At 42.9% G+C, this 13,843-nt stretch overlaps 1 protein-coding gene across 1 annotated transcript in view; it reads right to left on the bottom strand.

Moving 5' to 3' along the window:
* LOC140421189 (phosphoglycerate kinase) overlaps nt 1-12,844 on the bottom strand; it is a 39,569-nt gene extending 26,725 nt beyond the window's left edge. Inside the window, exons 1-4 of the mRNA XM_072505693.1 lie at nt 12,634-12,844; nt 5,526-5,576; nt 4,091-4,246; nt 3,341-3,485 (exon numbers count right to left, since the gene is read on the bottom strand). Coding sequence (XP_072361794.1) covers nt 3,341-3,485; nt 4,091-4,246; nt 5,526-5,576; nt 12,634-12,698 — 417 coding nt within the window. The 5' untranslated portion in view covers nt 12,699-12,844. The remainder of the gene's footprint in view (nt 1-3,340; nt 3,486-4,090; nt 4,247-5,525; nt 5,577-12,633) is intronic.
* Nucleotides 12,845-13,843: the final 999 nt, after the last annotated feature.

The following is a 13,843-nucleotide window of genomic DNA, read 5'->3' as shown; positions in this document are numbered from 1 at the left end:
CCTTACACATCAGAAGCAAGTACAGAAAATGGTATGGGCAATGTAACTATGGCAGAACATTGGGGGCAAACATGAGCCTATTTCACCCAGCATTCAGAAATGTGCACTTCTTAACAAAAACACAAACCTTAGTTGTTGTCCTTTTCTCTCTTATCTACACTGATTTCAACTATTAATCCTGGTGTTGTCTTGAAGATCAACCTACATATTCTAGCAAGTAATTCCACAACTAATTAAGTTGATATGGTCTAATGCAAAATCATTTTATTTATAAAAGGATGCTGGTAATGATGAACAGAAACAGACTCATGAACAATGATAGCTTACTGATCTAAAAAATATTTAAATTTGATCACTATTTCTTCTGGTGAATTACGAGACTCATTAGAATGAACCCATGATTATTTTTTAAAAATAAATAAATCTCACTTTTGTCCATGGCTCAGTTACTACAAGCTTGAAGTAGCAAGAGTGCTGCAATTAATTCCAACACCCGAGAAATCGGCAAAAGGCAAAGGAAAAAAATTGCTGAGCCTGGTCTTACATTCCTCATCATTGAGCAGTGGCACTTGCAGCAAAGTGCCTTTGTGAGATAGCAGGTGAAGGTAGAATTGGGCTCGGCTATAATACTGCCATCTAGCTTTATCTTCCCTAGTCAAATATTAGCTGGCAAATCTGACACAAGAAAAATGTACCCGCTCTATGGAATCATACTCTACAGTTGGAAGATTTAGCAGATTCATGTTAACAAGCACAAATGCAGTTCAAGTGGCATCAGCAGTTTACTGAGACCATTGCTGGATAAATCAGCGGAGTTGACGTTTAATTGAAGGTTTGGTGGAAAATTATCTAGGTTCAACTTACTGCAGGCCACCATTATACTGAAAATCTTAAAATGGTAGTTATCTCAACACTATTTATACTATGCTGTTCATTCAAACTTGCTTTTCATTAAAAACTCTGAAAAGTTTTTAAATGAAAGCACTACAGATAGAAGTATTCTACAATCATCTTTGCTAAGAACAGTGCGAATTGCGCACAAACATACTCAAACCAGTCTGGGGAAAAATAAATACTGCCGAGTCTGCATAGAGATCAGCTCCCCAACTTTGTGACAGCTATTCATAGCTAGTGTGTGTACTAAATTAAGTTACTGAAAAAAATCCAGACGCCGTAGCAGCCTATGTAGTCCGAGTTCAGGGAGTCTCCAATATCAAGTCTGTAAAGGTCAGCATGACAGACAGCATTGCATATATCACTGTATCTGGGGTGATTGCAGTAGAAGAAACCAATTAGATTTTGTAGCTCAAGAATGATACAGCAATCCAAGAGTTCGGATACCACTTGACCTTATGGAAAAAGTCATCACTCTGCCTATCAATGTAATGGTGACTTCTGGCATTCAGAGTTATGGTTTAAAATGTAACCTAAAAACCTATTTTAATAAATAAACTTCAAATGAATAACCTTCATAATCTGGACATCTATCAAATTGCATTTTTAATAAGGTCGACAGTGGATTTAATGAATTTTGAGTGCAGTCCCAGAAGATTTAAGAACTCAATGAAATTAAAGTAATTTTTTCCATGCCAAGCACACAAGGACACAGTCTTGGGGTTTATTTTTTTTGTATTGGTGCTGAAGTACGACAGTGAGAAAACAATGCCGCAAGATAAATTAAGAGGGATGCGTAAGTACGTTATCACCTCAAACTACTACAAATATGACTAATGCAGTTACTTAGGGCATTTCACCTTAATATTACCAAGGCTCAAACTTTAAAAACATGCACAGCTATTTTGTTTCCTTTAATTTAGAGTACCTAATTCACTTTTTCCAATTAAGGAGCAATTTAGCGTGGCCAATCCACCTACCCTGCACATAGTTGGGTTGTGGGGACGAAACCCATGCAAACACAGGGAAAATGTGCAAACTCCACACAGACAGTGACCCAGAGCCGGGATCGAACCTGGGACCTCAGCGCCGTGAGGCAGCAGTGCTAAACAATGTGCCACCGTGCTGCCCACAGTATGGCTATAATTATGCTTTACTGAAATCTTAGTGGCAGCGTTGAGCAAGTGGGCAGCAAGGTGGCACAGTGGTTAGCTCTGCTGCCTCAGCGCCAGGGACCTGGGTTCAAGTCCAGTTGGGCGACTGTATGGAGTTTGCACATTCTCCCAGCGTCTTGTTGCGTTTCCTCCGGGTGCTCCAGTTTCCTCACAGTCCCCTCAGGGGAGATGGTGTAGTGGTTGTCACTGGACTAGTAATCCAGAGACCCAGGGTAATGCTCTGGAGTCCCACCATGGCAGATAGTGAAATTTGAATTCAATTAAACATCTGGAACTAAAAGTCAAATGATGAAACTATTGCCAATTGTCGCAAAAACCCATCTGGCTCAGCGAAGGAAATCTGCCGCCCTTTCCTTGTCTGGCCTACATGTGACTCTGTTACTCCAGACCCATACAGCGATGCAGTTGATTCTTAACTGCCCCCCCACTGAAATAGCCTAGCAAGCACTCAGTTCAAAGGCAACAAATGCTGGCTCAGCCAGCGATCCCAACATCCCAAGAACAAATAAAGGTTAGTTGGAGTGGTCATGCTAAATTGCCCCATAGTGTCCAGAGATGTTTGCTCAGCTCTTACTCTCACTGCCACTAGGTGCCAGGTCCAATCTGAAAATGAAAATCGCTTGTCACAAGTAGGCTTCAATTAAGTTACTGTGAAAAGCCCCTAGTCGCCACATTCCAGCACCTGTTCGGGGAGGCTGATACGGGAATTGAACCGTGGTGCTGGCCTGCCTGGGTCTGCTTTCAAAGCCAGCGATTTAGCCGAGTGTGCTAAACCAGTCCCTGCTCTGCATCTTGTGTTGAGAATTTAGATGATATTTCAATAGCAAATTGGGCTGAGCTCCTGATCCCATTGCATCAAGATAAGCATCGTGTCTCATTGGAGTCATTCTTGCATACTTCCTCCTAAGTTACTTCAAGCGAGGATTTCCACAGAAAGACCAAGAAAGGGTGCGGTGGTGAAGAATTTTCAAAATGAAATCTACTTTGCACACCCGCCATCCGTTTGGCACTCTTTTGCTATGTACTACTTGGCTGACCACCACACAACATGCAGAAGACACAATGGAAGCGGACAAATTACATCCTCCAACCTACATCCAATTCCTTAAACTGCAAAACTTCAAGACCAGATGTACTCAACACCACCATTTCACGAACCCATTCAAAGAGACTTTATTCCCCACCTCTCCTTATCCTCTCTGCATCAGAAATTCTGGGGCCTCCTTGACTATCTCACAACACTTACTCATGCTAATAGTACAAGATCTCACCTTATTTCCAGATGCATCTTTCCCTTTTCCCTCCTCTTCAACGTGGAATCGTAGATTTTCCAGAAGAATCACACTTCCATCAGCTGGGTTAGCACATGCCTTCTCAACTTCACACCCAACACAATCTTTCAGGAAGATAATATCCCTATTTGTAAAGCAAAAAACCTTTAGGAGGCCGTTGCACAAGGGAGTTACCAATTTCTGTGGTTATAATACTGATACCATGAAAAGAAAATTGCTTAAACGGAAATTGAGGGGACTGTCAAAACACTAAAATGCCTTACACGACTCCATCAGGAATATCTTTGCAAAAATTAAGTACTGTGGGGTTGCGGTGCAAGTGTTAACTATGTCACATGTCATAAACAAGTTTTCCTTTCTATCCAAAAACCATTGCACTGGCTTTTGATTTCTTTGTTAGCTCCAACTCATTTCTGCACACTTATCCAACAAAAGTTCATAATACACAAGTTATATTTACAACTTAAGACAAACATTATCGTGCACTTCAATGCTCAATCTCAGTAGAACAATATTTTCATTTTTAGACATATCTTGCAGTTTATGAAATCACAAGCATTCTCACCTCGACAGACAAAACGGCACTAATTGAAAATCTACTTAGCAGTTATCAAGACTGTAAAATTTACTTCCCTGGAATGCCTTTGAATATTTTATTTATAACAACATAGCTGTCTTTAAGCAAGTTATGCACGTCTGAGTGGTTGAGTTGTTCTGTTTCCACTTTACCTCCCCATAAGTTTCTTCAATTCCTCTGCAACTGGGGCCAGTGAAAACTTCTCAGGCATTGGAACACCATCAGGCCTGCCCAAGTGGCTCATGAGAATGACCGACTTGGCTCCATTGCATAAACAGTGTTTAATACTTGGAATTGCAGCTTTAATCCTGCCAAAAAGGAATAAAGTTCAAATATGTTAGTGGTGCTTTACACTCTCCCAGCTCAGCCCCACATTTCACCTTTGTTCCCTCCAAATATATTTCCAAAAGTACCAGTTGACTTTGTTATTGTATGTTAAAGTACAGTAGACTTGGAAGTCGGTTGGCTGGAGGGCTCGATCATGATGCAGAGCAATGCCAACAGCGTGTGCTCTATTCCCGTTCCGGTTGAGGTTATCCATAAAGGCCCCGCCTTCTCAAATGTTGTCCCTTGCCTGAGGCTTGGTGACCCTTCAATCACCAGTCAGTTCTCTCTCAAAAGGGGAGAGTAGCCCATGTTCCTTGGGGACTATGGCGGCTTTCATTTCAGAGCAGAGTTCAAATATCTGATCTCTAGACATGAACTCAAATAATGTTTTTTAAAAAAAAAAAAATTCAGAGTCCCTAGTATTTTTCAGAATTTTTCAAATTAAGGGACAATTTAACGTAGTCAATCCACCGAACCTGCGCATCTTTGGGTTGTGGGGGTGAAACCAAAGCAGATATGGGATGAATGTGCAAACTCCACATGGACAGTGACCCAGGGCCGGATTTGAACCGGCGCCGTAGCCAGAAGTGCTAACCACTGTGCCACATGCCGCCACAAACCCAAATAATGTTTGACAGCATATTACCTTAGTGCACCAGTATGCGGTCTTATATACTGCACTGAATTCTGTGAAAAACACTAGGTATATATTTACAGCAACAAACCTCCACTACATCGGGTTATAGAGTGCAATAATCATGCTCCCCAAAATATACAACTAGAAAATCCAGTACTGTGATGAGTGTCAATGGCACCCACACTATCCCAGATAATCTCTGCCTCGACATCTGTATATTCATTGTTGCACCTTTATCTGCATTAAATTCCTTTGTCATACATGTTGATAGCTGGAGGACCCTTTTACCACCCGCTGCAAAGGGTGAACATGTGGATAATCAGAAGAGAACATAATCAGGCACATCTTGCTGACTGTAATTGTGGAACAATCTACCAAAATGTGATTTCTGGATTCATGCATGTAAAACAGACACTTGGGTAAGCTAACAGAATAGCCACTGTCTTCAGGAGATGAGGGAAAAGAGACAAATATATTCATATCTTGTTTCAGATACAGACTTTCATGTAATAACCTAATTGAGTAATTTTGATAATCATACATTGAATAAGAACAAACCAACCACTTTAGCTTTAAATGACATTAGATACAGAGCTAATAGGTAGCTGATAATTACATGTTACCTTTGGTTGTTGGTGATATGATTATCCTTCATTGGTACATTGAAGTCCACCCTGCAAGACAGTGATGTTACAACTCAGTATTAGGACTTCAGTTTCAGTAATATAGCACCACCAAGGATTCAGTCACTTTTAATACATTATTAAGACATTAGGTTTGTAGTAAATATTGATGGGGAAAGCTATTTGCATATGGTAGTTATATGCAGCTACCAAAACAGTATTTTAATTATAAAGTCTTTGTATCAACGCAGCTTAAAAATAGCCATTCTACAAAAACTGATTAGAGCAGTACGAAACTTAACTATACAAACCAGAAGGTTCCAGGCTGTACTCTAGGTTTCAGCTCAGTTCAATGGAATGGATTGTTTGCTTGGAGCAGAAGAGACTGTGATTCTATGACTCGAAGGAAGAGAGTAGCAGATACCTGGGAACCCCACCACCTGGAGGTTCCCTTCCAAGTCACTCACCACCCCGACTTCGAAATATATCGCTGTTTCTTCACTGTCGCTGGGTCAAAATCCTGGAACTGCTTCCCTAATAGCACTGCGGGTGTACCTACACCTCAAGGACTGCAGTGGTTAAAGAAGGCAGCTCACCACCACTTTCTGAAGGGCAATAAATGCTGGCCGAGCCAGCGACACCCACATCCCGAAAATGTATTATTTTTTAAAATCATTATTTGGAAGGAGTATCCAGGAACAGGTTAGTATTCACAGGGTGGTATATCCTTAAAACAATGTTGTTAAAATCGGAAAAAGAAAATTAGCAAAGAGGTTAGGTTGAGGAATTTTCAAATTCAAAACTGACCACAGTAAAGTGAATAATCACTTTAGCACATTGCATTAAAACGACTTGCATTTATATCACACCTTTCACAACCAAAGAAATTTACAGCCCAATGGACTACAAAGAACAACAAAGAAATGTACAGCACAGGAACAGGCCCTTCGGCCCTCCAAGCCCATGCCGACCATACTGCCCGACTAAACTACAATCTTCTACACTTTCTGGGTCCGTATCCTTCTATTCCCATCCTATTCATGTATTTGTCAAGATGCCCCTTAAATGTCACTATTGTCCCTGCTTCCACTACCTCCTCCGGTAGTGAGTTCCAGGCACCCACTACCCTCTGCGTAAAAAAACTTGCCTCGTACATCTACTCTAAACCTTGCCCCTCTCACCTTAAACCTATGCCCCCTAGTAATTGACCCCTCTACCCTGGGGAAAAGCCTCTGACTATCCACTCTGTCTATGCCCCTCATAATTTTGTATACCTCTATCAGGTCGCCCCTCAACCTCCTTCGTTCCAGTGAGAACAAACCGAGTTTATTCAATCGCTCCTCATAGCTTATGCCCTCCATACCAGGCAACATTCTGGTAAATCTCTTCTGCACCCTCTCTAAAGCCTCCACATCCTTCTGGTAGTGTGGAGACCAGAATTGAACACTATACTCCAAGTGTGGCCTAACTAAGGTTCTATACAGCTGCAACATGACTTGCCAATTCTTATACTCAATGCCCCGGCCAATGAAGGCAAGCATGCCGTATGCCTTCTTGACTACCTTCTCTGCCTGTGTTGCCCCTTTCAATGACCTGTGGACCTGTACTCCTAGATCTCTTTGACTTTCAATACTCTTGAGGGTTCTACCATTCACTGTATATTCCCTACCTGCATTAGCCCTTCCAAAATGCATTACCTCACAATTGTCCGGATTAAACTCCATCTGCCATCTCTCCGCCCAAGTCTCCAGACAATCTAAATCCTGCTGTATCCTCAGACAGTCCTCATCGCTATCCGCAATTCCACCAACCTTTGTGTCGTCTGCAAACTTACTAATCAGACCAGTTACATTTTCCTCCAAATCATTTATATATACTACAAAGAGCAAAGGTCCCAGCACTGATCCCTGTGGAACACCACTGGTCACAGCCCTCCAATTAGAAAAGCATCCCTCCATTGCTACCCTCTGCCTTCTATGGCCTAGCCAGTTCTGTATCCACCTTGCCAGTTCACCCCTGATCCCGTGTGACTTCACCTTTTGTACTAGTCTACCATGAGGGACCTTGTCAAAGGCCTTACTGAAGTCCATATAGACAACATCTACTGCCCTACCTGCATCAATCATCTTAGTGACCTCCTCGAAAAACTCTTATCAAGTTAGTGAGACACGACCTCCCCTTCACAAAACCGTGCTGCCTCTCACTAATACGTCCATTTGCTTCCAAATGGGAGTAGATCCTGTCTCGAAGAATTCTCTCCAGTAATTTCCCTACCACTGAAGTAAGGCTCACCGGCCTGTAGTTCCCGGAATTATCCTTGCTACCCTTCTTAAACAGAGGAACAACATTGGCTATTCTCCAGTCCTCCGGGACATCCCCTGAAGACAGCGAGGATCCAAAGATTTCTGTCAAGGCCTCAGCAATTTCCTCTCCAGCCTCCTTCAGTATTCTGGGGTAGATCCCATCAGGCCCTGGGGACTTATCTACCTTAATATTTTTTAAGACACCCAACACCTCGTCTTTTTGGATCACAATGTGACCCAGGCTATCTACACCCCCTTCTCCAGACTCAACATCTACCAATTCCTTCTCTTTGGTGAATACTGATGCAAAGTATTCATTTAGTACCTCGCCCATTTCCTCTGGCTCCACACATAGATTCCCTTGCCTATCCTTCAGTGGGCCAACCCTTTCCCTGGCTACCCTCTTGCTTTTTATGTACGTGTAAAAAGCCTTGGGATTTTCCTTAACCCTATTTGCCAATGACTTTTCATGACCCCTTCTAGCCCTCCTGACTCCTTGCTTAAGTTCCTTCCTACTTTCCTTATATGCCACACAGGCTTCGTCTGTTCCCAACCTTTTAGCCCTGACAAATGCCTCCTTTTTCTTTTTGACGAGGCCTACAATATCACTCGTCATCCAAGGTTCCCGAAAATTGCCGTATTTATCTTTCTTCCTCACAGGAACATGCCTGTCCTGTATTCCTTTCAACTGACACTTGAAAGCCTCCCACATGTCAGATGTTGATTTGCCCTCAAACATCCGCCCCCAATCTAGGTTCTTCAGTTCCCGCCTAATATTGTTATAATTAGCCTTCCCCCAATTTAGCACATTCATCCTCGGACCACTCTTATCCTTGTCCACCAGTACTTTAAAACTTACTGAATTGTGGTCACTGTTACCGAAATGCTCCCCTACTGAAACATCTACCACCTGGCCGGGCTCATTCCCCAATACCAGGTCCGGTACCGCCCCTTCCCTAGTTGGACTGTGTACATATTGTTTTAAGAAGCCCTCCTGGATGCTCCTTACAAACTCCGCCCCGTCTAAGCCCCTGGCACTCAGTGAGTCCCAGTCAATATTGGGGAAGTTGAAGTCTCCCATCACCACAACCCTGTTGTTTTTACTCTTTTCCAAAATCTGTCTACCTATCTGCTCCTCTATCTCCCGCTGGCTGTTGGGAGGCCTGTAGTATACCCCCAACCTTGTGACTGCACCCTTCTTATTCCTGATCTCTACCCATATAGCCTCACTGCCCTCTGAGGTGCCCTCTCGCAGTATAGCTGTGATATTCTCCCGAACAAGTAGCGCAACTCCGCCTCCCCTTTTACATCCCCCTCTATCCCGCCTGAAACATCTAAATCCTGGAACGTTTAGCTGCCAATCCTGCCCTTCCCTCAACCAGGTCTCTGTAATGGCAACAACATCATAGTTCCAAGTAGTAATCCAAGCTCTAAGTTCATCTGCCTTACCCGTAATGCTCCTTGCATTAAAACATATGCACTTCAGGCCACCAGACCCGCTGTGTTCAGCAACTTCTCCCCGTCTGCTCTGCCTTTGATCTAATCAACATGGTGGGCCATTTTGAAGTAATCAAAAGGGGAAACGCCACCGTCAATTTGCACACAGCAAGTTCTCATAAACAGCAATACAATAAAGATCTTTTAATCATTTTTTATGATGCAGGCTGAAGAATAAGTTTTGGCCAGGACACCCTGCTCATTTACAGAATAATGCCACAGGATGTTTTGCATTCACCCAAGAGGGTAGATAGGGCCTCACTTTACTGTCTCTTCCAAAAAGATTTTACCTGACAATGTAAAATTCCCTCAGTACTGCAATAGAGCACCAGCCTTGAATTTTATGTTCCTGTCTAAGAATGGAACCTTCTGGCTCAGAGGTGAGACTCTACCAACTAAGTCAGGGATAACAAATGCATTTATTAATTTTTACATTAATGATTCAATGTTAATGTAAATTCAACGTTAATTTAGTGTGTTCATTGCGAGTACGTTCATTGTGAGAAGTTTTTCAAACTCAATCTCTAAATCACCTCCATTTTAAATAATGTTGTTGAAAACATCTCGCAATGTAAAATGTCGCCTACTCACCCTCATTTCACATTCCACTACTTAATCAGGGTTTTCAGACTGCTCATCTGATAGAATCTCATCACTCACTCATCTGAACCTTGCTTCTGAATGTGCTACACAAAGGAATCAATGAGCAACAGAAATCGCTCAGACAGTAGGATTAATAAATCTACATGACTGCAGAATAACTATAGATTGAAATTTATTTTGGCATTACTTGTTAAATTTTCTGGACCTATTCAATCCACAGTGAAAGGAAGCTATGGATTGTGAGGTTAGGAGTACGATGCAGTGGATGCAGTAGCAAAGTTCCAACAGCCTGTGGATATCAGAGCACATGTATTGTTGACCTAAATGAGAAATCTCATTACCCAACTGCACAAACGATTAAGTGAAATGTCTGACATGTATGAAGGAACTTAAACCAGGAACCCATATAAACCCATGTTACCACTAGCTTTAAGGATTACATGACTTCTTGGCCGAGTCACACTAGCAGGAAAATTTCAGAGGCAAAATGCCATCGGTTCAACAAGTAACTACAATTCAATTATTCCGCCAGAAAATTCCAATCACATGCTCCAGAAGACAACACTTCAAAAAGCATAAAAATCATGCTTTCTTTCCCGAATGCCCTTAAAAAAAAAAATATGCCTTCAGAGTTTTTACTTGATCATTTGTGTGCTTATGAGATCTCATGCAACCGAGAACACGTGTTCTGATTGCAGCCGCAGGCATCTGCAAGCAACTTTACCACTACATCCTGCTTATAACACTCAGATTCTCTGCACTTAGGGTTGTATGAATGGCACGAGTGTTTTCAGCATTAACACCCAAAAAAATGTCAGTTATTCTCCCAAGAAATATTTGCTAGGACAGCCATCTTGCAATGGGCTCTTGAGTAACTCTACTATTGTGCAACGGTGCAACAGTTAGCAATATTAGTATTTAAAGAAAGCTAAGCTAGAAAATTGCTGCAAAAGTTAAAGCACCTAAAATGGCAAAAGTAAGGTGACTTTTGATTACTTCAAATTTAAAAATCTCCGTTAAATCTGAACTACACCACCATGCCTGAAGATAAATCACCATTGATACATGAAGAGCCTTCAGATAATTCTGATCTGCAGTTTCAAACTCTTGTATATTTTTGGCTTTCAAAGGCGCTCTTTACCAAAAATAAGCAGGGTCATCTGTCTTAGACTAACAAAGTTGCATACGGGCAACTCACCAAGTATCGAGTTAACAGTAACTCAATGGGTCAGTAATTTTACCGGGACAATTCGGCTCTAAATTTAACCCTTCAACATGTTTCTTCTTTCATTCTATAGGGAAAGAGTTCAACTGTAATAATATGAAGAGAGTGTCCTGTACACACCGCATTAAACTAGACATGATTTTTAAAAAAACTATTGGAATATTGATACAGGAGAATGGAAATATCGATGTCATACAAGCACTCTGGAGGGCTTAGATGAGCATCCAATGCAGTCTAGGAGTTCAGAACTGCAACCATTATGGGCTTAAAATCTTTGGAATATTAGACGCCATCTTTGAGCGTGTAGAATATTTTTTTTAAATTATGCAATTTTCCTCAAACTTATATATTGCCCCATTACATATTTTCTTTTCATGTATTAAATGATCTGTTTGAGCTGCACATAGAAAAATGCTTTTCACTGTACCTCAGTACACGTGACAATAAACAAGTCCAATCCAATATAATTTCTCAGTTGCACTGATTGGTCAGTATACACGAACAGGCAACTAGGATATTTTAACCGTAATTTTAATTGCAGTGTGATATGTAAACCTACTAGATTATCATCATCAAAAAAGGGGGAAAGGACTTTAACCTTCACTTCATTCATATGGACTTCTCCTGCAACCACATCCTGCCAAGGCAGAAATGCATTAACATCCGTGTTCTGGCATTTACGATTAAAGGTCATCCAGATAAAGTATTCTTCTGCTCATCAGCTAATCAAAGGGTAGTAGCAGTATCTTTGGGTTGGCACCATAAAGAGAAAAATGAACAGGAAGCATTTTATAAAAGGAACTGATATTATATGCAAGAGTCAGAATTAAAACACCGGCACGTTACAACGAATGAAACTAAAAAAAAAAACACTGATCTAGATTAATGTTAATTGGATTCGTAGCATGTATGGACCCATAACTGTATCTACTGTAAACCAGCTCAGAAGAAAAACAATCATGTTCATTTATTTCCCCCACAAAACGGATTGCCGAGCACACATGACAAAGCAATCAGGGCTGAAACGCAGCTTCGATTGGCAGCCATGGATGAAAGTGGACATGGTACATTGCATTTTTTTTTTGGGGGGGGGGGGCCCTAAATCACAGTGGCCTCAGAGCAAACATGAAGATGCGCAATTTACCCGCCCCGCCACGAAAACAAAACGTTGTGCAATAATTCCGCACTTCATATTTCAGCGCTTTGTACGTGCACGCAAGGCAGAGGCATCCTGACACAACCCCATCAATGATTTATAAGGCAACAGAGAAATCCTGCAGGACCAAACCTCGTTTGGAAATTCAAACCCTTGGCAGAATTAGACTCTGGTACATGTTTTGCACATTAATTATGAATGATTTTGACATCTTGCACTTTTTTTTCCAAACCCGTGAGCTCGAACTTGCACACTTCAATACGATTCACAATTCGGGGTGTGAAAAGCCTTGGCGACTGAAGCCCTTGGCCTCCCCTCACTCACCTCATTATCACTCTCTGCCCCTTCACGTCGACTTTATCCAAGGTCAGCTTGTTAGACAGCGACATCTTTGCCTGTTATTATTCACACTTCGTGCTTCGGAGCAAAAATTCTAACCTCCCTGCCTCGCCACCTTCACTCCCAGTGACCTACAGATAAATGGAAGGCTCGCAGACCACTCGCTCCAACCGGCTCACCCCAGAGCCTGGTCCCGCCTCCGGTCTCCTCTGCGCTGTTTGGTCGCCACGCACAAACAGGAAGGCCAGTTCCCCGCTCCCGATTGGTCCGTCCAGCCGTCCATTATGAGCGGCGGCGCACGTGGTCTGCTGCGGCTGCATCAGAGCGGCGGAGTCACGTTCGGCACGTCGGCGGCGGGCCGAGGGGCGGGGCGGCCCAGCCCGCCTATCAATCAATCTCAAGGGCAGAGCTGGGGAAAGTCATTGCATTTGCAGCGCAAGGAGCAACCCTGGCAGTCATGGCCTTTCTGTTTGACAGGAAGCTCCTCCCACCCAATTCATAGAATTTACAGTGCAGAAGGATGCCATTCAGCCCATCGAGTCTGCACCGGCTCTTGGAAAGAGCACCCTACCCAAGGTCAACACCTCCACCCTATCCCCATAACCCAGTAACCCCACCCAACACTAAGGGCAATTTTGGACACTAAGGGCAATTTATCATGGCCAATCCACCTAACCTGCACATCTTAGGACTGTGGGAGGAAACTGGAGCACCCGGAGGAAACCCACGCACACACGGGGAGGATATGCAGACTCCGCACAGACAGTGACCCAAGCCGGAATCGAACCTGGGACCCTGGAGCTGTGTACCAATTGTGCTAGCCACAATGCTACCGTGCTGCCCCAATGTGACAGCATTCGAGAGCAGAGAATGGATCCAGAGATGGCACGGTGGCACAGTGATTAGCAATGTTGCCTCACAGCACCAGGGACTCGGGTTCCATTCCGGCCTTGGATGGCTGTGCACAGTTTGCACTTTCTCCCTCTGTCGAAGTGGGTTTCCTCTGGGTGCTTCAGTTTCCTCCCACAAAGATGTGCAGGTCAGGTAGATTGACCATGATAAATTTCCCCCGAGTGTCCAGCTATGTGCAGGTTAGGTGGGGTAACAAGGTTTCAGGGACAGGGCGAAAGCTTGGTTAAAGCGCTCTTTCAGATTTTCAGTGCAGACTCGATTATCCAGATGGCCTCCTTCTGCA

Source organism: Scyliorhinus torazame, chromosome 5 (genome assembly GCF_047496885.1).
Source record: "Scyliorhinus torazame isolate Kashiwa2021f chromosome 5, sScyTor2.1, whole genome shotgun sequence".
Taxonomy (NCBI): domain Eukaryota; kingdom Metazoa; phylum Chordata; class Chondrichthyes; order Carcharhiniformes; family Scyliorhinidae; genus Scyliorhinus; species Scyliorhinus torazame.
This window is presented reverse-complemented; position numbering and strand designations above follow the sequence as displayed.